The 26,935-nt window shown below is 35.4% G+C and overlaps 1 protein-coding gene across 1 annotated transcript; it reads right to left on the bottom strand.

Annotated features, from left to right (window-relative positions):
* Nucleotides 1-1,214: 1,214 nt before the first annotated feature.
* LOC147075952 (cilia- and flagella-associated protein 53-like) lies at nt 1,215-26,353 on the bottom strand. The gene is made up of 10 exons (XM_085941815.1): nt 26,267-26,353; nt 25,631-25,767; nt 13,172-13,252; nt 12,771-12,950; nt 11,298-11,460; nt 8,697-8,880; nt 6,848-7,026; nt 5,367-5,543; nt 4,555-4,767; nt 1,215-1,250 (listed from the first exon to the last, which is right to left on the bottom strand). Exons 1-10 carry the CDS (start codon nt 26,351-26,353, stop codon nt 1,215-1,217), a joined length of 1,437 nt encoding a protein of 478 aa, XP_085797941.1.
* Nucleotides 26,354-26,935: the final 582 nt, after the last annotated feature.

Below are 26,935 nucleotides of genomic sequence, written 5' to 3'. Positions count from 1 at the left end.
TTCGATACTAAGTATTTTTTTATACTGGTAGTAAGTATACTTAGTCTTCAAAATCAACCAGTTTTCCAACCTCTAGCTAGTTTGTACACAAAATCATTGATTTCTATTTTGGTACATTGGTTTACTAGTCATAGGTGTCTCTGAAGGATTGAAAGATTGGTAAAAATACAATTGCATGAATTGTAAGTACAAATATATTTTTGAATATTCGTCATTGATAAGGTATCAGTACTTATTGTAATTGGTTTCTGGTACTAGTGGACTCTTCAGGGTTTGGGCCTTTCGAGCTGACTTCATGAATGGATGTACACCTTCTGTAGCAAATTCCCTGAAATGTAAATTAATTATAATAACCTATAATAAGTTGATATTAGAGAATTGACAAACGTAATGAGACACATGGTGGAGTTTTTGTCTTTAGTGTTGCATTAGGGAATTAGCACGTTATTTGGATTCAGAGCATGGCGAATTACTAACAACCATTTCTCACTGTAGAGCAAATGGAAAATAATGCCAGATTTGACAAATTATAGCACATGGGAAGCCAGTTCCAACGTCATTGTCATTCTCGATATGAGAGGCTGCATAATCTGCCTTTCATATTTGGCGATCTCATTGAAAAGGGACGAGACCGCTTTTATGTTTGGTACCACGCGGTGAGATATGCTCAGTTCGGGAAGTTATGATAGGGTATCGTATCCAATCAATCATGATCCGCTATTTATTGACGTACGCACTATTGAATAATATTATATTGAAATGACTATTCAATAAATTGCGGATCAGCTGTTTTATTGAGTATACGAAAATTGGACATTTTGCTGATTGTCGCTGAAATGAATATTAAGAAATGATATTATAATTGAGGTCAGCTATTCCATTGAGTTTGCAATAATTGGATACTGGCTGACTATGTGAAAATGGATATTAAGAAGATGAATATTATAATTGAGGCTCCTATATCGCAGACTTATAATATGCTGACAAGGGTTGTTGATTCCTATATATATATCTCTTTATTATTCCTTAAATTATACCACTGCACACCCAGTATCTATTTTTGTAAATCTGTTATTTTTCTACAAATGCCTTAAGAGGATTTCAACGTGGTCTGCCTGTTCTTCAAGCCAACCAGATTCCAGCGGTGTGGACGGCAGAGTTACAGTATACTGGCATATCTCGGGAAGACGCAAAAGAATGGCGTGCAACAGGGATTATTGGAGACGCCGCTTGATGTCCATATGCTCCAACTGAGGAGTGGACATGGTCAAAGAAAAATAAGAAAGATGACACAAAACCTAATTCCTCAAAAGCTGTCTGTAAATCTCACCAATCGCCTAATTTTTGTATTAAATACATAAATATTTTTTTTATTCTGTTGTAATGAAATTTTAATGCTAGCGTTAAGTGTAGTTATTACAGTAAACATTTAGATTGATGACAACTTCAATTAATCTCTACGCTAGGTGGCACTTCATAAGAATATGTCCTTTCCAATGGGTACAACTCAAAGATCTTTCAATTCCACGCAGCATGTTTAAGACTAAAACCAAGTCAACACGTGCATTTTGACAGTGCTGCTTTACGATATAAGCTAGACATTGAAAGTAGGCAATCCAAACCCGGACAATTTTCGATACCTATGAATCCCGGGATTAGTAAACATAATCCCGAAATCTTCAGGATTGATTTATTTATCAATCACAATCAATTAGTATGTGTACAAAATTATGTTAGGAAGTGTATGTACCTGCACATGTCACAGGATGCTTACGAATAATAAATAACCATTTTTTGTTGTCATACATAATCGTAAGAACATGAGAAAAATAATATATTAGTTCATTTACACAGCTAGACGCCACTGACGTTCTGGCACGTGAATGGTGTCTAACCGCCAGTGTCGCCGACGTGCAGGCATATACTTGTTTCTACACCGAATTTTATGAATGTCATCTTTTCTTAAATAAATTAAAAATACTATTTTACTTTCACATTATTATCTATATTACAATATAATTTTCTCCATTAAACCCATGTATTTCCTAGATTGAACGTACACAATATTAACATTAAATGTCGTAAATAGTATAAATGAGGCGTGTAATTCCAAAAAGCGATAAGTCCACATTTGGTCAAAATCGAGAAAAAAATACGCATGTATTCTTTGTATAATTTTACACAATATGTATTGATCTATAAATTCCAAAACGCGACATAGCCGTACGAAAAAAAACATTTTAAGTATTGATTTATTACAAAAAGCGCCAAGTCTGTGTTTCATAATATTTAAAGCTTGGTTGATTTCGCGCCTGTTTAATTCTACCAATAAGGGAACGTTCAATATTGAAAAGGGCGTCTCCCATGCTGTAGCATCTGGTAAACTCCTGACAGTGCCACGGAATTATGTGCTTTATGCGGAATAAATTAAAAAGTCAGATACAAATAGCGCTACGTCCAATTTTATTTTGACTATATTTATTACATTTAAGAGTTTATCGGCTGAAACAAATTGCCATTTGGTTCTAATTTCGACATAGAGTACAACGGAAAAAATAACCTCACGTTAAAACAAATAATTGAAGCTTGAAACATAAAAACGTTGTTTCCGAAAATATTGAATTGTGGACTTGTCGCTTTTTGTAATTAGACGCCTCAAATTATACTAGACATATTTGACCAATTTTTTCAATGCTATTTGTATAAATAAAAAAAAAATAATATTAACTAACGAAAAAAACGCCAATCCTGGGATCGTCAAATTGTAATCCCGAAATCCCGGGAACAAAATTTTGGGTCGGGATTGGATTTGTGAAGATTAATTAAAAGACTAATTAATGTCAGCGAATTTTGGATATTTGATCCACTTAGAGAGAGTAACATACCTGTTCATAAGTTCAACCATTTTTTGATTGTATTCTTGTTCCTCTTGCATCCTTTTATTGAACTCTAAAATCTTTTCTTCCGCAGCCTTTTCCTAGTAGAGAAAAAAAATTGAATGGCCATCTCCATTGATATATCAAGTAACATTTTAATAGAATTTCCATAGTTTTAAAACCTTGTAAAGCATACCAATAATAATATAATGAAAATAATAGTAAAATACATACCTAGGTGAGATACAGTACGCCATATAACAAAACAAAAAAACTGCCTAAAATTCATGTTTTCAATGTAGAAACCAAAATGACATTAGACCAATTTATGTAATGTAAATATTGTTTGATCAATGAGGTTCTCGTTGCGCTCATGGAAACACCCTTACAAATGAAAATCCTACAGAGTTTGCGCTCAGCTGGATCAACATTGGCTGAAAACTGCTCTTCACTAATCAGCCGATACCCATTAGCTGGATACCGCATAATATGCTGACAAATGAACGGCCCCGACTGTCTTACGAACTGTCAGAAATTGTGTACGCATTAAATCTATGCGAATTTAGCTAAATGCCTATTCCATACGATAAATCGATGGTATTGATACTAAAATTTCATAAGGTTCCGTCTTGCAGTGGCGACGGGTGGAGGCAGGCTGTTAAGATCCGACATAAATAGTGCACATTGTCAGGCGTATTTGTATTCATTGAACTAAGACTACAAATTGCAGATATTGTTGGTAATTTTTAAAATTCAATTATACCCTGCATTAACCAAGTCGTAAGTCGTAAAACATACATAATTTTAGATATTCAATGAAAACAAATAAATATGACAGAAAAAGTGAGCACTATTTTTGTCGGATCACCCATAGCATACCTTAACAATTATGATTTAGTTTAGGTAGAGTTCAATTGATTTTTAAAAACTAACCAGCGCCATCTGTAATTTATATTCTTAGTTCAATGAAAACAAATGGGTTAAAAAAATGTAGTGTACACTATTTATGTTGGATCTTAACAGCCTACCTCCGCCCCTCGCCACTATCATCTTGTTATGGTCACACTCTTTACGAGCATACATAAGTGAAACTGCAAATAATTTTCAACAAGTGGTGGGATGAAATTTTGCATTAGTAGCCAATCGCCGAGCGGCATTCGAGGTGGGAGCACGTCGATTTTTTTTGTGATGGCGTCGTAAGAATATATTCTTATAATTATCGTGTAAAGATGACTAAAAAACGTTATGCCTGTACTCGAAAAAGAAAACATGTCAATGAATAATATATTATAATTATTATTACTAATATGACAATAAACATAACACTGAATGGACGCATGTTGAATTTTTATGACAAATTATGTTCCGTTCGGCACGCTTCATTAGCACAATCCAGGCGTCGCATAGTTATGACTTTTTAGACCACGCCTAAGCTGAGGTATAGCCTTAATTTAATCCCATTTTTCCATAGTTTGCTGGTGAAGATGCGTCTGGGCATTTCGTTCATTTAAAATACAAAATCCAAAAAATACATATTAACTCATTTAGTGAAAACACTGAGACTGGCGCCTTTGGAGTCGTTGGCCATTAGATATAATTAACGTGTTATTTATATGCCGTAGTTAAAAGGTTATCAGTGATTGTGTTAACAAGAATCTTTTAGGCTACTATACATTACTTTAGCAAGTTTAGCCCATCTCATCTGTCCTTGCAAATAATGTCTGTAAGCGGCCTTTGCACATTTGTCCCTCTGTTTGCTGACTTTCGCCATGTCTGCCGCCTGCTGAGCCTGCTCTATCCTCAGCTGCTTGTCTATGACGGACTCCATGTTGGCTCGCTGAGCTGCCGCCATCTTTTCTTGCATTTGTAGCTGCCGACCAGACAGTGCTTCCTGAAAAAAAGTATAAACATTCAAAAAATAATTTAAAGTTGGTCTTCCAACTTAATGTGTCGATTGTTGGAATCAACGACAACTTAATATATTTGAAATGAGTTCTTTTTTAAAACACTTCTTTCTGCTTATTAGAAAGCTAATTTTCATTCCCATCAATATTACTGATAATTTTGCAGTCGAAACGATACCTTTCGCAGGACAGGTATTGTGCTTCACGTTGCTGTCTATCGTATGGTTAACTTATTTAACAGCATCGACATTTATTTATAAAATAAATTATTTTGTTTTTATGGAAGAATTAAAATAATAAAAAATAAATCTATAATGGTTATTGATTGATATTGTCTGTTGATTGAATATTTTCTTTCTCTTCTTTTTTTTTTCATATATGCTCTTTAGGAGGGGCATATGGGCACTATGCAGCACATCCAAGAATCACTGATATTCGCAAGACGTCTTCCTGCACTTTCCCAGGTCATGTTAATATCCCATAGCTCCGTTATTATACCCCATGGATAGTGTTTAGTGGCATGGTAGCATGTGGTCGTGGAGACTGGAAGATGTACCAAGTGAGGGGAAAGTATAATAATGCTCACCTGAAGTAGTTGTTTGCGCTGTTTTTCCAGAAGACATCTTTGTTTCTCGCTGTCCTCGATGTACTTGTTGGCGACGGAGGCCACCATTTCATCGTCAGTCCGCTGTTGCGCCTCCCTTTCCGCTTTGACGGCCGCGGAGTGCTGCGCAAATAGGTCCAAGTCCTTCTTTTCTTGTTCCTATCAACAACGTGATATCTTTATTTAGTTAGACATTGAACACACACCAAACGCGACAGGCATAATTGATATACATTAATATACATCAATTAATGGTAGGTATTCAGTGTATTTTTTGTATTTTTAATAAATCCACTTGAAGTTGTCGAGTATCAACACACAATAATCAAAAGTTGCATTGCAAAACCACATGTTTTAAAATGTTAAAACTTCTCAAGTGAAGTAGCGCCACAGGCGACTTTGTTTCTGTTATAGCAAATTTGTGAAGTGTGTTTATCTCAGTTATCTGGTCGATCCGCCACGCCGGGCCCCCCTTGAGCCCGGGCCTCCAGGCTAGAGCCCAGTCAGCACCCCCCCCTCGTGGGGGCCATGACCAGTATAGTCGGTTCGCAAAGAGTGTCATTGTCGCGGCTTCTTTTTCAAACTAATGTTGCATACAGCTACCTCTGTATAAGATTATTATACCTACCCATAATATGCCTAATCGTTTCAAAAATGAATTCACAAAAACATCATAATTAAGGCTAATCTATTTGCAAACACGGCTCGTTCCCAAAAAACATAATTTGCGGCAAAATGCAATTAACTGTTTTACAGACTAATAAAAGACTAATTTGTATGATTTTTTAATTCATTTGTAGTATAGTATATTTAAAATAGAAAACAAAGTGAAACTTATTCATTTCACTATTAGTAAATAATCTATTTACATTTAATGTTTGTAACAAGTCTGGTTTGAAAATGAAAGTTGGATTAAGCCGTTTCTACAACATAACAATTCGGGGTAATCCGCCTATGCAAGTATGCAACCGAATGACATACCACTAAAATGATAGTCACATAATCCAAAAGCTGCGCTCCTATTGGTTAATGTGAAACGAGCCGTCTTTGTAACTAAATTATTTTGGAATAAGCCACATTTTAAAGTTTCGCGTTATTTTGTTTTGATATTTTGTATATAATAAAGCCGGGTTTAAGGCTACTGTCTAAAAATTCCTTTAAAGTGTATTTTTCTTTAAGTTTAAGGTTTTAAGGTTGATTTTTCAAAAATTTTGGAAGGTGTCGCCTTTGCAAATAATAGTCTCAATTGTTATCCGTACAACGGACGATTTAGTAAACCTCGCAAATACCAGAAATATTTTCTATAGAGTTTAATTTTTTGTTTCATTCCAAAATTCCATTTTAAATTAAAATTGGAAGCTTTTGTCCTGTCCGATTTATGAGGTTACATGATAAACCTACGACACATTGCATCATTTTGCCATCTGACGACCAAGGTTACTATTCAATAAACAATATTATACCTTTTTCATTGCCTTCTTCCTGGTGTCTTCATTTAATTCAGCCGTTGAGACTCTGGCGAAAAAATGCTCGTGTTCCCTTTCTTTCTGTGTCATTTTCTGCTCAGTTTCACATTTCAAAGTCATCTGTTGTTTCAGAATCTGACTCAAAGTGAGTTTCTTTTTCAGTATTTTTTCGGATTCTGAAAAATATGGAAGTGACATTACTATATGAATACGTGTATTAATTAAGGCGCTAAGTACCAAAATAATAAAAACTGACATTTTTATAGAAAAATGTTCTACATACCAACGCCAATAACTTCAACTATAGTCTAAGTGCCTCAAGCAAGTCAAAAAATACAGCAAAATAATTAAACCTGTCGACGTAGTAAGTCCGTTGCCGTGTTTTATTTATAATGGTGTAAGTAGCACTGCAGTGGTCAACGGCATTCAATATAAAATAGCTGACGATGGTGTGTTGACACTTGCGAGTTCTTAGTTCCTAAAATTATAGAAGCTGCTGTGATTGCTTCACACTGTAAAACTACATTTTTCAAAAGGTCTGCTTCATGAAATTTTACTGCAATGACTCGGTATTTTGTAACTACAGGCAATACTACTTTTTGGTACTTAGAGCCTTATTTAATACACGTAAACATATTATTACTAGTATTTTTCAACGTTTTTAGTGCGGTTGAATTATTGTAATAATAAAATAATATTCTGTACATTGGTGCATTACAACAAGCAGCTACAAACTCTTATGTGACGTCATTGACATAACGTATATAATATATTGTCCAACAAGAATTTGGCGATAACAGGAAGTGGCTGTAATCGCATGTAGAAGACTTCTAGTGACGTACCTGTCATGGCGACAACGCCCGCTAGAGGTGTGTTTAAATAATTTATTGGCTTTCCCTTTAGTACTACTCTTTTTCTTCTTCGAAACAAACCAAATGTTTACTAATAATAATTCTAATATTACTCCTGATAGTTTTAGACATATTTTTATTATAAAAAGCTTCAAATTACGTAAATTGAGAGATACGTACACCACGGAAGCGTAAATTGAAATGATAAATTTGGAGGCGTTCCTTATTTCAAAACGGAAGTGTGATTAACTGCACCGAAGGAGATTGTTAGTTCACAGTTTTAACATGTAGACAAGAAGTTCTTGTTTGACAGTACATAAATAATTTTATGTTTTGTGATCTAGCTGGCAGCCCTCGTAGTTCAATGCGTAAGGCACTGGCATATCATTCGGAGGTTCCAGGTTCGATTTCTGGTGATGTCACAATACATCTATATAATTTTCTCAATGTGTGCGTGTTTCCGTGATTATTTTAACTGTCATTATATAATAAAATATTCAAAATAATGATGATTTGGTGTATTTGGCTGCTTATCTAGATATATATCAATGTGGTCTGCCCTTTAACAGGCAGTTATTTTGTATTATAATCTGAATGCTTTCGTTCCAGTGCAAGTCGAATATCATGTATTGTGTTTGAAATGCTCAATGTAGTGAATGAAATAACAAAAAATTCAAATGTGAAGGTTTTACTTGGCAACCTATTTTCTGGACTAAATGGGTGAATCTAAAATTACGTTGAAATGGTTTTTGACAGTTTAATAATAGATATCACATGGGTATTTAACCAAACTAAACATTCAAATAGATCTGTTAGTTTTTTTTATATTAAAATACTGGAAAACTACAATTATTTTTAATGTTTTAATGGGATACAAAAGGGTGACGAGCTGTACTTTTGGCTTCTAGAAATTCTAGCGGAGCACTGAACAGGACCGCGTGGAATCTCTGCTTTACAGTTAATTAACTACTGATTGAAATTGCTAGTATACATACTCTCTTGAATTTCTTTGGCGTTAACTACTTTTAGATTCTCAATAAGTCTTTTCTCTTCCTCCTTTTCTTGCAGTATCTTCTTTCTCTGACACTCCGATGCCATTTGAACTTGATTGTCCAAAAAGGCTTTCATTTCCACTTCCCTTTGCGCCTGCTCCATTTTAATTTTTGCTTCTAGCTTTTTCTAATCAATAAAAAAATGTAAAAATTTAATAGTAATATCAATAAAACTCATTGTTGTAATATATTTAAAAATATGTACGAGGGTTGTCCAAGAATTAACAACCTTTATTCATTTTTGGTATTCATTTTTGGTATTAATTTTTGATGTTGTTTCTCAAAAGATGGTAGCACCGGTGTGTAGCGTAGACATCCCTCTCTAGAACGAGTGGTGAATCGGCTCAGTAGCTGCTTCAGTATGACCTTTGCGTCCGTTTCAGATGGACACTCTGCTGTCGAATCCTACCGCCTGCGAGGTATGTTCAATCATTCGGTTTCTTAACCAGGAGGGAGTCCACCCTGTTGAAATCCATCGTCGAATCACATCCAATTATGGTAATGTGATAAACCAGCGGAATGTCGGGAAGTGGTGCACTGTGTTTTTGAGTGATAGAACGAGTGTTAATGATGAGGAGGGGAGTGGAAGGAGGTCCTCAATTGGTGATGTTTTGTTGAAGAAAACCAATGATAAAGTTCGTGAAGATCGCCGTCAGACAGTCCGTGAGCTCGCAATTTCGATCCCAGACGTCAGTAAGTCTACAATACAAACGATTTTGAGGGAAAAATTTGGGGTATGCAAAGGTGTGCTCGTTGGTTGCCCAAAATGCTGAAGGATGCTCACAAACAAAATCGTGTGAAAAGCGCATAGGTCTTTTTTAACCATTTGGACTCATTCAAATGGGATGTCCTCTGTCATCCTGCTCATAGCCCCCCCATAGTTATTTCCATCTTTTTCTTCACCTGAAGCAACATTTTGCCGGAAAACGCTTGGAGACTGACGGGGACGTGGAGGAAGAGGTGAGAACATTTTTGAGGACGGTGGCGCCGGAGTTGTACGACAAGGGAATCAAGGACACACAGCTCACCGAGTGCATCAATCGTAACGGGGACTTCGTCGAAAAACAGTGGGGAGTTGTACCTAACATTTCGTATGCTTTTTTAATTAAAATTAAAAAAATAAAATTTTCCTGATTTTTAAAATAATAAAGGTCTTTAATTCTTGAACAACCCTCGTAAGTATACATTTTTTCTTCAGTTTTATTCAGGTCGAAATAGAAACGCCCTCTGAGTTTATAAAGGCTTTTTCTTATACAGCAGTGGGGAAGATTTGATAGTAAACATTTATTAGATGCTCTTCTTCATAATATCTTTAATCAAGGATGATGACTGAAATTACAGGCATTGCCAACAATCTTCTTCCATTGGGAGTGATTGCTTATGGGTCGTCCATATATGACGTCACGCTCTAGGGGGGTTCTGATCTAATGTGATTATTTGTGAGGAAAGGGTAAGAGGTGTCAGAGAAAATGTGATTTGTATTCACAAAGTAAATAAAAAATATCAAAAGTTCGGAAAACACAACATTTTTTCTGTTTTTTAACGTTTAAATCAGAATATAAGTTTTTGGATGTTTTTTTAATTTCAGTAAAATATTTGTCAAACTCAAAACCAAATTTCACAAACATTCCTGATTTACCACAGAAAACCAACCTTACAAATAGTAAGCCCTGAGAATTGATGTTTTTAGACTTATCAACATATTCATGCCATAGACACATATTATAGTATTACTTTGACAAAGCTACTCACAGCGTTGTAACTTAGGTTTATTATCTTCGCTTTGAGTGGATTATTTTAATATTGTGATCGGTTGGTCTTTGTGAGTTTTGGCCAAAGAGAGAAAGCCCGAAATCCCGAATTGCCGAAATCCCTAATGGCCGAAATCCCGAATGCTGAAATCCCAAATGGCCGAAATCCCGAATGGCCGAAATCCCGAAGGCCGAAATCCCGAAAAATAAAAAAATACAAAAAGTAATATTTTTCAACAACTACCAACTCAAAAGCAAAAATACTACTTTTTATAAAAGAAAATGAAATGAAAAAAATATATATATATTTTGACGATTATTAATATCTTAGTTTCCATTTTTCAACAAAAAAATGGTTTTTTGTCTCTTGAACTGTTGAGAAATATTACTGTTCGTATTTTTTGATTTTTCGGGATTTCGGCCTTTGGGATTCCGGCCATTCGGGATTTCGGCTTTCGGGATTTAGGCTTTCGGGATTTCGGCCATTCGGGATTTCAGCATTCAGGATTTTGGCCATTCGGGATTTCGGTCTTCGGGATTTCGGCTTTCGGGATTTAGGCTTTCGGGATTTCGGCCATTTAGGATTTCGGCCATTCGGGATTTCAGCATTCAGGATTTCGGCCTTCGGGATTTCGTCCGGCGCCCAGTAGGTATATGTTGATTTGTATAAATCAATGAATATCAAATATTGAGGCTTAGATGACATGACAACGGTATTAGTATCTTAATTTAGTATAATATTATGTCATAATATTAATACCTACATAGGTACAAATTAATATAAAAATTATACCATTGCTTCCAAGTCTTTTTCCATGACATAATGCCACGTTTTGTTTGCCTCTCTTTCGTTTTGTATGATGTCTTGCTTTTCCTGCATTTGCATCTGTTGCATCTGTTTTATTTCCATCTGTCTACGCTTCTTCAAAAGTGGTGCAATCGCTTTGCATTTATACCTGATGATAATAATATTATTAATATATCTCGCAGGAAATCTATGATGGCAACACTTTACAAGGGATATAAAATAGAGTGAATCGTAGCTTCCTAAAACAACTTTGCCTAAACATTCTTATTCGGTACTCCAAGTAGCAGTCATTGGTAGCTCCATACAGTTAGGTAATTTTTGACTTGCCTCTTCTTTTGCACTTTATTGGATTGCTCGGCATTATAGCACCTGTAGACATGCATGGATTTACTGGTACCGATAGTGTGTAAATTGAACTAACGCGATAATAACTGTTTACACGTAAAAGTACTGACTGTCTCGCCAATCTCATTTTTCAAGCGTAAGCGAGATGCGTTGTTGTCATTGTATGGTGCTATTTCACAGGTTGTGAAAATTGGTAAACGTCAAAATTCGTTGCGCGGTATAGTTGGTTTTTTTCCGGCAGGTCTGCCACTATCATTCTACGGCGCAGGCGCAGATATCGCACAAATTCCATCTACCACGTGAAAATTCTGAAGCCGCTGAACTTTTTCGATCTAAGCATGCAGTCTGGCATCTTGCACGATAATACAACGTGGGTTATGATACCCCGTTTTCACACGCATGGATTTACTGCTGGCAGTACGTATTATCGCGACCATAACAATAAAATGCAACTGTAAACGTCCTGTATTATCGTGCGATTTGCCAGACTGCATGCTTGGATCGAAAAAGTATAGCGGCTTCTGAAATTTCACGCGATAGTTGCAACTTGCACAATATCTGCGCGCAGTAGAAATATAATGGCGAACCTGATGGAAAAAAAGTACAAATTACACCGTGCAGAGCATTTTGACGGTTACTGATTTTAACAACTTGTCCGAACCTGTCAAATAGCACCATACAAGGGCAACAAATAGATTCGCTTATGGTTGAAGAATGAGATTGGCAAGGCAATTAGCACTTTTATCTGTAGATAGTTATTGTCGCGATAGTTAAATATATACGCTATTATTGCTAGTAAATCCATTCATATCTACAGGCGCTATTAGTATATATATTGCGGCTTATTGTCTTTTGTAAGATGCACATGATCGGGCTAACCCAGCTTCTAATCCTAATTGTTTGAACTGCGCTGAAATCTTCATACAGGCCGTAGAGCTCAGTATTGTAAGATCTTCTGCAGCAATTGTTGCCATTTCTGACAATCCCATAGAGGTTAAAAAAATAATAATTGGTATATTAATGTAAATTCTATCGACGTCTTATTTTGGGAAATGGTATTTAAATATTATTTTAGTTCAATTTGCAAACTATAGATGTCAATATAACGCGTACATGTCCAATTGCAGCTGTTTGTTAGCCAAAAACTCTTTGGTCTCTATAGTTTCGTCCACTTTCAAATTTTCCAGTCTTTCCTTCTCCGCTTCCAAGTCATACGGGACATGGTTTTTTGCTGAACATTGTCTGTATTCGGACAAATAGCCGTTTTCTTCAGAATCCAGCAGTGATTTTAATCTGGAAGAAAAACAAAGATAATTTATGGCTTGAAACTTTGCTAATTAAGAGTCTCTAAATATTTTATGAAATGTATCACATTATTATCAACAGATGCCACTATATGCACAAAAATATCTTAGCTATAATAATATTATAAGTATTGTAAGTATCTACCTATGGTATCTACATAATAATATAGTGTTAGATATTTGTATAAAAATATTGTATGCATTAATTACTTTGTTCGTCTCGAATCGAGCTGTTTATCATAGGCTAGCAATCCTCTTTGGACTCTGGCCGATATATCTCTAACCGAAACTCTGAAATTAAAAAAAAATGTGTATTATTGATAGGTACAGGCAATTTTTATTATAAGTGCATAAACATAAGAATTTTCAATTATGGGATTATGGGATTTGTCTCTGCCCTGTATAACAAATGCTGCAGATGATGTCATTAGATGCGAGGGAATTCCTGCAAGACATTGACACTCAAAAGATAAGCAAATGCATAAGGACTCAGGAAAGGGTAATGCATTCTGCTGGAGAGACAAAGCTCAGGTTAAGATACAAAAAGGTTAATAAAATCATGCAGTTAGCTATGGATCTGGATGGTCATTGGCGCCAATTAGGTGGGTAAGTAATTAATAGGTATCCGTAATTACTAGTAAGTCAGTCATAATGGCATAGTTATATCATTTGTATTCATCAGTGTATATGTGATAACATCTAGAGACGCTTTACTATATTTTCCACATTTATTATATTTTATTCATTCATAAGGCATTATATTTTATTGCTTAAACCAGTGGTGTTCAAACTTTACACCGTGCGACACCACAATGTGCTTGAAAAAAATTATAATTATAGAAAATTTTATTACAAGACGCTGATGCGTGATCATATTTATAAATTTCACTAGTTTGTCATTTTCAACGCTTCTTCATAAATATAAAATTGTTTTTGAACATCAACTAACCTTAACCTTAGCAACTGGTTTCAAAAATACTTTTAGGGAGATAATATTGAAAAGTTATGGATTTGAAGATCTGAGAGAAATGAAGGTAGCTGTAGTGACGTTACGTGTGGGTATGTGATCATGTATTCGCTACTTGAGGTGGCAAATTAATGAAGGAATGCAAGTAACACAACTTTTGATGGTAGTTTCCGTGAAGTCGACGACAAAATTAATGCGCAAACGATGGATTAACGCGAAGGGTGGAGGTAAGCTATTAAGATCAGACATAAATTGTGCACACTTAATAACTTAACATAAAAATGGAGTATTATTGATTTATATTAATAAAATGAAAATTTTTTTTGGCACTTCGGCAATTCGAGTTTTATTAATCTCCTATATATTATTATCCTAAGAGATTTTGGAAAATGCACTAACAGCTCATTTAAGCGACATTGTCCGCCATTTCATAGATAACGTGATATTCCAAATTTGATTTTTTTAAAATACTTTGTGGCTGTTCACTCAATCTTTTTTTATTGAATAATTACTTAGGCTACTAATTTCCATAGATCAGATAGTCATATTAAACTAACAAAGTTGCCATTGCAAACAATGAAAGAAATTAATACGAATTGTTATAGTCATCAAAATATGTGATATTGTATAATATCTACCTATTTTTATCGTCCCTATCATCATCAATCTTGACCTATCCACTGCTGGATGAAGGCCTCCTCAGCCTTATTCTACTCCTTACTTACACATGAATTGTTATATTTATCAAAATCAGTGATATTATATTATTATCTACCTATCTATATATAATGCCATTATTATCACGAGCCTCAATAAATCCACTGCTGGATGAAGGCCTCTCTACGTTGATTGTATTCTTGACAGTATTGAATTTCTAATGCTATTTATCTAAATATTCATATCGTCATCATAATCATCATCATCATCAACCAGGATCAATCCACTGCTGGATGAAGAGTTCCGCAACCTGATTCTACTACTATTGGTTTAACGAATTTGTGATATTATACATATTTCTATCCATCTTATCATCATCGACTTGAACCAATCCACTGCTGGATAATGGCCTCCCTAGCCCGAATCTACTCTTTTCTGTCATATGAATTGCTGTATTTATCAAAATCAGTGATACTATAATATTTATCTACAAATTCATATTGTTATCATCATCATCATCAACCAGGATCAATCCTCTGCTTAATAAAGACCTCCATAGACTGATTCTACTCCTTTTTGTCATATGAATTTCTGTATTTATCAAAATCGGTTATATTATATTTATCTACATATTCATATTGTCATCATCATCATCATCATCATCGACCTGAACCAATCCACTGCTTAATAAAGACCTCGCTAGCCTGATTCTACTCCTTTCTGTCATATGAATTTCTGTATTTATCAAAATCGGTGATATTATATTTATTTACATATTCATATCGTCATCATCATCATCATCAACCTGAATCAATCCACTGCTTAATAAAGACCTCCTTAGCCTGATTCTACTCCTTTCTGTGATATGAATTTCTGTATTTATCAAAATCGGTGATATTACATTTATCTACATATTCATATCGTCATCATCATCAACCAGGATCAATCCACTGCTGGATGGAGGGTTCCGCAACCTGATTCTACTACTATATTATACCTATTTCTATCGTCCTTATCATCATTGACCTGAACATATCTATTGCTGGATAAAGGCCTCCCATGCCTGATTCTACTCCTTTCTGTCATTTGAATTACTGTATTTATCAAAATCGGTGATATTATATTATATCTATTTATATTTCCATTATCATTATGAGCCTGAATCAATCCACCGGTGGATGAAGGCCTCTCTTAAGTTGTTTGAATTTCTGTCGGTCATATGAATTGCTATATTTATCAAAATTGCTGATATTATATTTAGCCATTCATAATATCGTCATTATCATCATCAGCCAAGATGAATCCACTGCTGGATGAAGGTTATCCCAACCTAATTCTACTCTTCTTGGTCATATAAAGTGCAATGTTTTTTTTAAATTTGTGATTTTATATACCTACCCATTTATATCGTCATTATCGTCATCAACCTGTATCAATCCACTGCTGGATGAAGGCTTCTTTAAGCTGATTCCACATCTTTAGGTCTTATAAATTCCTATTCTTACCAGATATAATATGTATTGCTTCATTATTTATCAACATTTGTGTCGATATGAATGTCCCGCACCGGCAAACTATATTGTTTAAGGTTAATTTTTAAATCAAAATATGATTTTTAAAATATTACTCTATGGCTCCAAGCATTTATTTTTTATAGACAATGAAACAAAATAATGTTTAAATTTATTTTTTATGCTGCTAACCTTTTTCTATTATATAAATGGGACCCGTAAGAGATTAATATTCGCGTTATATTGGATCGCTATTTATGATAATCACGATTGAGATGTATAATTATTTATCATATTTAAATTCACATACCTACACATATATTCTATTAAAATTAAAATGACATTGGTAGCAATCGGTGATTTCCAGCTGTTCTGCTAGGCCTAGCAGCCTGAAATGGTGTCAGACGACATTGAGAAGGCCAGACTCCAGAATAGACTACGCACATGACTCCAAATTTGTATTGGCAGTGACGACATGTAGATCGTAAAACTGACAAATCAGCTAAATTTTCAACTGTCTGACGTGAATGAAAATCCATCCCGAAGAGAAAACTATGGCCCCGTCTATACACACTTTACAATTATTATATTAAAATCCAACACCAAGTCACTATGACGAAAAGCTGTCTGCAAGACCTAGCGAGACAGACTGGCGAGAGCCAGCTGGCTCAGCTAGTATCGATTAATAATACAATGCAGTTCCACCATGTATTGACAGTTAACACAATAAAAGAAATTAATAAAAATTAAATTAAAAATAATATGGGGCGAAATTTTGAGTCGAGCTAATGGCCTCACTTTATCTATGTATATCACTGGATAGGTGCGTATAATATTTTGATTCCAAGATTTGAGAAACTGCGTGGAGAACGACGGGTTTATTTTTTAGGGTGTCATGAAAAAATCTTGAGACACAAAGTGTGCCGCGAGATGAAAAAGTTTGAAAACCACTGGCTACAAAAAATATTTCAATCTTCATTGTTCAAATTCTGTTGTAAGTTTGTTTTGTTATACCTTTTTTCATTCCCGTGGTACAAAATATCTTTACTTTTGGAAATCTCATCGGTTGGTCGACCTTCTTCATCTTTTTTCTTCACATATAACTGCGTCACTACTGCTCTTCCTTTGAAGTCGGTACCAAATTCATCAGCCATCTTAAAAAAATATATGGTACCTACTTGAGTATAATATGTTTTATCTTCTTGTATGAAGTTGAAGCTGAAAAAAAGGAACAGAAGCTAATGATTAAATGAGCTGCAAGTCATTTCACAATGCACAATCATTTATCTCTAAATTAACATGATTTTGGCTTGAACACACCTTGCAATATTACAAGCATAAAAAAAAAATATATTACAATGAATCAGCATTATTTAAATGGATAATCACATATAATCGCAAATCACAGTAAGTACCTACAGCTTTTAGCCACCTGAATAATGTCTGCAAAAGTGACCTTCCACTGTGCCTAAAGCGAAAAGTGTTCAACCAGTGTGTGCTTTCGGTAATCACATATGCGTGTTAAACATGAACCTTAAGTAAAAGAGAGATCCAGAAACTTAGAGTAGCACAACGTGGTATGGAAAGGTGTATGCTGGGCATAACGCGGAAGGACATAAAGAGGAATGAGTGGATAAGGAAGCAGACAAGGGTTTGCGATATAATAGAGTTCGCAAAAAGCCTCAAATGGAAATGGGCTGGACACATAGCTCGAAGAAGGGACAATTGTTGGACAAATTTAGTCATCCAGTGGTATCCTAGAGCTACAAAACGTCCGCAAGGTAGACTAGAGGCCGCTAGATCGATGAAACGATAAAGTTCTGCGGAAGTACGTGGCAACGCAACTCACAGGACCGAGAGAAGTGGAATCAGCTTGGAGAGGCATTCATCCAGCAGTGGATAGATTCAGGCTGATGATGATGATGACATAAACAAACAAACAAATCGTTAAAACATGCGATAATATTTTACAAACATTGTTGCCAAAGCAGTGGAGGCTCGACGACTTTCTAGGTGATGGGGTTTAGCCAATAATTATTAAATAATATGCATATCTACCAACTTTCTCATATTATACAGTACCTATGTACCGAGCTACTTATATAATAATATGATTTTATTAATGAGGCAAAGAGTAATTTTTCATAATAAATAATTAGGGGTTATTTGATTCGCTCCCCAGTATGCGTCTACTAACGCTAATGCATTCACATACTTTGTAGAACGAGATTTGTACCGTGGCGACGGGTTTGGACTGAGTGACCCCACCCCGGTCAGTGAAAAAAAGACGTAGTAGTTTTCCTAATAATTCTTAATTTGTACATAGGTGTTACCGTGAAATAGGGCGTATTTAATGTAATTAATTACTTTAATACCGCGTATTCATAATAATATTGTTATTACATAATTTATAATCATTGCCCTATTTAGTTGTATAATAATAAAAAAATATCTCTTTAAAATTGCGACGGGTTTAGATGGATAAAATAAATTAAATAGTTCATTTAATCATGTAATTAAGTAGGTATATTATGACTAGGGATTCCAATCCCGGGATCCCGAATCCCGGGATCCCGGGATCCCGAGCTATTTTAGATACCTATGAATCCCGGGATTGATAAACATAGTCCCGGGATTTCGGGATTGATTTTTTTTATCAATTTTTATGGAAAATAAAATAAAAGCGAAAATATAACAGAAAAAATACTTTTAATAAAATATAACTACATTAGAAATAAACTGAGTTTGAATGAAGTTTGATTTATACCCATGTGTAGGTAGCCGATTCATTTTATTTTTTCACATGAATTATTAAAAATGAGAAAGATTGGAAAAAAACAATGCTTCGCACTTTTAACAAAGTAATTCCACCATGATATCATACGTTTTACGGCAGTTTCATATTTGGCTGACTAATTAGATTTATGAAGCGGAAAGACCATAAGTACACCATGATTATTTGCTTTACTATTTTAAATCTCGCTAATCCATTCATTATGTCTTTACACTCTTTACTATTTATATTACAATATTATTTACTCCATTAAACTTGTGTATTTCCAAGATTGAACGTATACAATATTAACAATAAATGTCTTAAATAGAATAAATTCTACTAGATTTATTTTTGACCGATTTTATCAATGTTATTTGTAAATATAAAAACTTTATATTAACAATGGAAAAAAATGCCAATCCCGGGACCAGTTCCGGGATCCCGGGATTGTCAAATTGTAATCCCGAAATCCCGGGATCAGAATTTCGGCTCGGGATTGGATTCCCTAATTATGACAATCATTAAAATGGCGGACGTGTATTTTTGACATGATAACGATGTGAGGATGATGCCTACGAACCTTTAAGGTAGAGCCGTCCTTGTGCCAAAGCATAAAACACCTAACTATTACTTTTTCTAAAATATTTAATATTATATGAAAAAAGCACAGCATATTGTATGTAAAGCATTTGTCTTCAACCATTGTGTGCTATCAGTGCATGAGAATATACACGACCTGTGAATTATCATGTTATCAATACAAGAGATATCTTGACCTAAAGTCGCCTTGACACGGTCCAAGTACGATCCAAGTACACTTGGACCGAGTGCCATCCAAGTGCTCTCGTATGAGACATCTTCATACTAATTATTCATATCCAAGCTACTTGGACCGCGTCCAAGTTAGCTTGGATAGGAATAATTATTATGAAGCTGTCACTTGGATGACACTCGATCCAAGTGTACTTGGACCGTGTCAACGCGGCTTAAACGTCCTAAACCGATGATGAGTAACATCTTCTTTTTACGAAGGCCAGATCAAATACCTAAAACTTTTGTGGGTCGCATGTATACACAATATAGCTACTTACATAAAAATTAGATTTAACATACCTACGCATTATTAATAGCATTGTAAATTAATTGATAATTATTGTCATAGCTTTATGCGTCTCCTGGGAATTAATCATGACGCATTAAATGTATACATTGTCGCTAATCTGCCTGTAGGTATAATGCGACCTATTATATTTACAGTGGCGAAGGGTGGAGGTAAGCTGTTAAGATCCTCTATAAATAGTGCATACTAAACTATGTCAGTCATACGTATTTGTTTTCATTAAAATAAGAGTAAAATTTACAAATGGTGTTGTTTTGTTTTTAAAATTCAATTAAACCCTGCGAATCCAAGCCATAACAGATAATAGTATATAATATATATGCAAATAGAGCATACATAACTTTGGATGTTTTATAGATAGAATAATGTTTTTTTTTATCAATTATAGTTTGATTTAGGCACGGTTTAAGGCGTATGGGTTTATTCGCAAGAATCAAATTTGACGTAAGCGCCATGAAAAATAACAATGCTCGAAGCGTAAAAAAACAAAAATCGCTTCGCTCGGCTTCTCCCGTAGTAGATACGAAATCAGAGGTTTTAAAAGTGTTGAATTAATAATATTTTTTTCCTAACAAATTTTATAAACATTTTTGTAGTCGGTAGAATAAATTATAAGAATAAAAATAGTAGACCTCTAAATAAGAACCTCATATTATTGATATGCTGAATTTGTGAAGTGACACCTTTTCTTGAACCTATCATATTTAGGTTCAAATTCAGTGCAAATATTTTTCAAAAAAAAATCTAATACTAAAAAACACGAAAGTGTAAACAAATATAATTTTATTCATTTTTAAAGCCCAACCAAGTAGGTATTTATCAAAATAATTAAAGTCCACCTATATTTTATCTAAACTGCTCAAGAATACCTTTAGGATTTCTTTGTAGCCATCGTGGTTATAAGATTCAATTATCTTACAATATCTCACATGCTGCAACCATTTGTATTACAAGATAATAAATAATATAATATAACTATATTTTTCTCAGTTTGACATTCACTGGTATTTTATGATGTTTGATTTGTCAACACAAATTATAACACCTGGTCTACGTCATGTGGTCTTGCCAATTTGATTGTTACTACAATGCGAGTAAAGGTCATTTTTCTATGAGTTAAAATACTCTTCGTAAAATTTTGGAAAAAAAAGACGTCCTCACCCGTTGAAATTCAGAAGCCTACTAAGGTTAGAAATGAGAAATTAGAAAAACTATATGGATTAATCGATCAAATGGTCTCTTTTTGTTAATTTTGCAAAATAATTATATATCTAAATTGTCTGAAAATAGGATAAATACATGAAAACGTACGACGTGTTTTGGTAATATAGCGTCACTAATTGTACCGAATTTATAGGGTTTTATTTATTTTTTCATTGTTAATTATTATTTATAGTATTACGGAAATGTTATATTATAATAAAAAAATATTTTTATTGTGCAGTATGTATTATTTTGTGAGAAAAAATCATTCAAAATTGGCTGATGTATACTCAAACTAAAATGGCTTTAAAATCTTTATTTTTCTGAAATTAAAAAAAGTACGTGAATTAATCAATGAAATGTATTGTTTTACCCATTTCTTTCATACAATATATACCTGCAAAACTATTATTAAGTTCAAAAATTCACTGTGGCGTGACAGTCGTTTTGGCCAATTTCGAAAACAGGACCGACTATTTGTCATTTATTTTAAAAAGTAAAGCGAATCAGAAAATTTTAATGACACAAAAAGTGTTATTTGAATATTATTTATTAGATTTTAAATAAATAAAGTGTTTATTATGTGTCAATTCGTGTTAAACGTCCTTGCCATTTCCACGATTCTGAGAAGACAGGAAAAAACGGGTCCAATGGCCTTAATGCATTTTAAAATATGAACCAACAATATGTGTAATATGTAATCTTAATCCAACGAAAACAAATAAGTATGAATGGAAAAGTGTGCACAATTTTGTCGTATCGCCCAAAATACACCAAAACTATTATGGTTTGGTTCGACAGGGTTTAATTGATTTTTAAAAACTAACCAACACCATCTATAAATTTGGGCCTTAGTTCAATAAAAAGAAATATGTGTGACTAACAAAGTTTAATCTACAATTGTACACTATTTATGGGGGATCTTAACAGCCTACCTCCACCCTTTGCCACTGTTATATTACAACCCATATCAATAATAGATACCTACCCACAAAATTAGACAGTAAAGAATATAATATGAGATAAGATAAAACTATTAGATGCATACTATTATAATAATGCAGTTTATAATATTATTACTATTAAATAAGTATTTCAATACAAATATAAAATGTTAATAGGCTTACCTAAACGCGAAATGATTTTTACTATAGAAATTTTTCTAAATAAAATATCTAAAAATATTTAATTTCCTCTAAAAAGTTGATTATAAGAGACCTGTCACAACTGCAAGCGAATTTGCCACCATATTGTTTTTTTTCGAATTGTTTGTTCGATAATAATTATTGTCATTTAAAATGTGTCCATGGAAACGATTTTATTTTAAAATAGGTTTTGTTTTTAAAAGGAAAATCAATTAGACATAATGTTTTTGCGGTCCGGTATATCAAAATCAAAAGTATTATTTTTATATGGTGATAGCAACACTACAATGTTTACGAGAATGTTAATATAATAATATTATTAGATTTTTTTAAATTGGAAAGCCAGTTAGACATTCAAGTACGTAAAGGTGATCTATAATTGATGGTCCGACAAAATGAAGAACACTACGGTATACCGTTCCCTAATATTATATTATGGTAGAATGCAGATAATAAATAAGCTTTCTAATGGAGTCACGATCATCGATGATGAGGAGCGAGAAAAATAGCAGTGTAATTATTATTATGGCCGGCCCTCCCTTACCCTGAAGCGGCGCTACAAAAGCGATCTACGCGCTGCATGTCTGGAATGGCGAGAGGCGCAAGAGTTGGCGATGGATCGATGGAAGTGGCGCGACTTGTGCTTGCCCTATGTTATGTAATTATTATTATAATATGTACGATTTTGTATATAATTATGTTTAATGGAGTGCATTTGGGCGCGTGAATAGTATCTTCAAAAGTGACCTCCCATTGTGTCTTAAGCGTAAAGTGTTCAACCAATATGTACTACCAACGCTCATGTATGCATGTGAAAGATGGACTCTTAATGTAAGAGAAATCCAAAAATCCGAGTAGCGCAACATGGCATGTTGAGCATAACACGTAATGATCACAAAATAAATCAATGGATAAGGAAGCAGACAAAAATACGCGAAGTGATAGAGGCCGTTAATCAGACGAAATGGCAATGGAATGGACATGTCGCTCGGCGAGTAGACAACCTCTGGACAAATGCCGTCATACAGTGGTTCCCAAGGGGCACTAAATCCCCACAGGGATGCTCTAAAACCGGCTGGATAGACGAGCTCATAAAGTTCGGTGGATGTACGTGGCAGCAAAGAATTAGGGACTGAGAAGAGCGGAGAGAGCAAGGGGAGGCATTCACCCAGTAGTGGTTCGAGCAGTGATGATGATGATGTACAATTTTATACAGGGATCGAAATGTAAAATTTCTATTAAATTAATAATATAGTAGTATAAAAAATTACTTCACTATTATTCGATATTTTAATGTTTTTTTTTTATACTTTGAAGTGTAATTTGTAAATATGTAATATTAATCATTGAAAGTAGGTATCTACATACTTTACGACCATGTCCGATCCTAATAAGATCATATGGGCCTCCACAGAGTGAAGGTTTGTGTTATATATAACAGATTTTGTTTTTACGAGAAATGGATGTCAGCCACTTTCTCAATCTATTAGATCCACACTCTGACTCATACACAAATTGCAAAACAAAATGTGTACTTGTGTAAATGTCGGACCCACGAAGTTTTAGGCCGATGATTAAGTCATTTTACACTGTAAAAATCTACACATTTCCAAGTTGATATAAGTTACATTGACAAAAATCATTTCCCTTGTAAAGTTTATACTTGCTTTCGTGACAAATAATGTAAATCTGTCCGTATGACACTGAAATGCCGGGTAAATTTTACACAAAAAAAACTACCAAATCGCGTTTGTAATTAATCAATACTGGAGCGCCGGACGGCATTATTATATTATGTTTGTATGTAGACACAAAGAAATTAATCAAGATGGTAGACACCATCGGAGTATATAGGTACGTAGTATAACCACATGATTCCGACACTATCCGTAGAAACAAAGACTATAATAGCTTTCCGGATCGCGTAGGGAGGTCCCCAGGGTAGATTCCGGTTGCGGCAGACTGGGCTGAAGGCCGCACTTTTACGGGACATGCGGGACGCCTTCCGGGTGATAAACTCCCACACCGGGCACTGGGTTTATTGACCCCCGGGTGTTCGTTTTGCTACACTTGCATAATCATTTACCTACCTATTCAATAATGGGAAAAACTTGTTATGATTGCGTGAATTATAATAGATTATCATGATTATAACCAATGCAAGAATAGCGTGAACTGTGATATTAATGGTTTAAAATAGTGGTTACATGTAAATTGTACGTAAAACATGTCACCGTAGCGAGCTTTCTATCGGAAAGAAATGAGCGTATACAATACGGTCTCCAATTTTATTAGATTCAATATGAACATTAACTCAATTTTCATGGCCGATTTTCGCAAAATTCACGAATGAAAAACTAACCTAATGTAGGCCTCCGAATCCTCGGCTAGCTCCGGGCCTGGAGTGGAGGTACATACAGTTTTGGAAGAACAGGTAGGCACAGCGTTATAGCCAATAAAAACTAGTATTCACTATATAAAAGTCGGTTTATTGTATCTCACTTCCACCAAAAGTTATAAAAAGTCACAATCAGAAATACGAAACCACAAGAAAGATATTATAAAGGAAACTAATTTATTATATAGTATTAATTATTACAATTGACACACTTATTATTTATGTAATTACGAATTAATTAATTATTATCGTCAATAACTGAGATTGCGCGAGCACGGGGCACTTGTGATGAAAGGTTGAGGACCGGGTCCAATAATGAAAGAAATTTAAAATGCGCGAAAACTGCTGACTGACGTTTCACTTCGCGATCTGTCAGAGTGACAGTAGGTATTCGTCGAATAGGTATTTGAACCACGGCGAATATTCCTGAGAGATGATTCCAGTACTACCGGATCTATCTCACAAGTTCTTGACAACTTGTATGAAAAATGCGAGCAAAAATCACGCCGCTGACCATCGCAGGTTCGGGGTCGTGTAGGCGGGAGAAGACTAATATAGAATTTAATAATTGGGGGTTTATATGCAAATCTGCCCGATTTCATCCCTTAGTCCGACGTTTTGAGGGTGACAAAATTAATTAACGGTTTCCTTACGAGATTGGCGGAAATTGCACAATGACTAATTACCCGCGTCATCTACGCAAGGGCCGGCTAAGTAAAATTATAGGCGTAAGGCGACGCTCGCCGATGGGCGGCGTCGCTCTCGCGTCACTTACGTACTTCGAGCACTTGCTAGTACTGAGAGTGCGCAATTGCTGTAGCAATAGCACCTTGTTTCTGGTCCAGCCACACGAAAAACGCACGACGCATCGACGGATTCGTGGTTAAATTGCCTATCGATACAGCACACCCCCTGCGTGGTGGCGTTCCCCATGGCTGAGGGAGGGGCGTTCCCGCGGCGGCCGGCTTTACGGGCTCTAGCGGCGCGAAGGTACCTCTCACTCAGAAACAAGAGTACTCTAAAGTTAGCCTGTATGATAAGGCGTCATATCCCAGTGGTTAAATTGGCATATTTGTGGCACCAGGCCTACGACAGCGCATACCAATCCTTCGGCCAACTACCGTTGGGGGGTCCAACTTTGAGGCGCCCCTACGGCCTGAATACCTACTTGACGTCAGTCTAAGAACATGGAATCGATAGGTCGTTAATTTATCTAAAAAATGAATGCTTAATATTTAATAATATCAAGCGGGAACGTTACTTTACTTGAATATATATTTGTACTGGTCGCGCAATCTTTCTTACTTTAACAACTAATATAGCTCGGTGTCGCCACAGGCACATACTTAGACTAGTTGACGGATGTTATTCCGTCAACCAAACATATAGGCAGTAATAATTGCTTAGTACATACTCATACTTCGCCGATCAAAGATTTCCCGCACTTTATTCTAGTACGTGGTCCCCTTGATCGACAAAAATCATTGATCTGATTCTCCCGTCGCGCGTGAGCGTGACGCTGTCATACACGCGAGTGAGAGGGGCTCTGTCTCTGCAGAGGGAGTTGTTGTTGTTGTGGTATGTTTGGCGTGTAGGGCACCGGGGCAAGCCCCATATCCCTTTCATCTGTATGATGGCGTGTGATGGAAGTCTCCTCCCTTGCGGGTTTTTTTCTGTTATGTCTGCATCATGGCTTGTTGGTTGGATTTAAAATAGTGTTTTTCTTCTTTCTTCTTTCTTCACTCTTGCCGGCGCTCGTTCGTTTCTATCTATCTTGGTCTGGATTTAGGTCCTTTTGCTGGTTAGTCTTCTCATGAGTTCGTTGGCGATATCGATGGCGTTCTTGAGCGCCATCAGCGCTTCGTTGATTTGGTCTGGCTCCGAGTTTCTGGTGGTGGTATTCATCCAAGCTGGTCTGAATGTGTTTTGCGGTTCTTCGCGTTGTCTGGGCTGTTGTTGAAATTGCTTGTCAGCGTTTGTAAACGCATATCTGGCGTGTTTGGGGTACCTTGGGCAACCTCTGTAGTTGGCCGGGTGTGGGCCACCACAGTTGGCGCATTTGGCGGGATCGGTCATATTTTTCTTCTTGCAGTCCAAGGTGAGGTGTTCACCGGCACATCGGACGCACATCGGAGTTGCGTGGCAGCAGGAGGCGGAGTGTGCAAAGCCCTGGCAGCGATGACACTGTCCATCCGCC

Source organism: Rhyacophila brunnea, unplaced genomic scaffold, assembly GCF_057557595.1.
Source record: "Rhyacophila brunnea isolate RB1 unplaced genomic scaffold, BYU_Rbru_1.0 scaffold_14, whole genome shotgun sequence".
Classification (NCBI taxonomy): Eukaryota; Metazoa; Arthropoda; class Insecta; order Trichoptera; family Rhyacophilidae; genus Rhyacophila; species Rhyacophila brunnea.
Note: the sequence above shows the minus strand (reverse complement) of the source record. Positions and strands in the feature narration are given on the sequence as shown.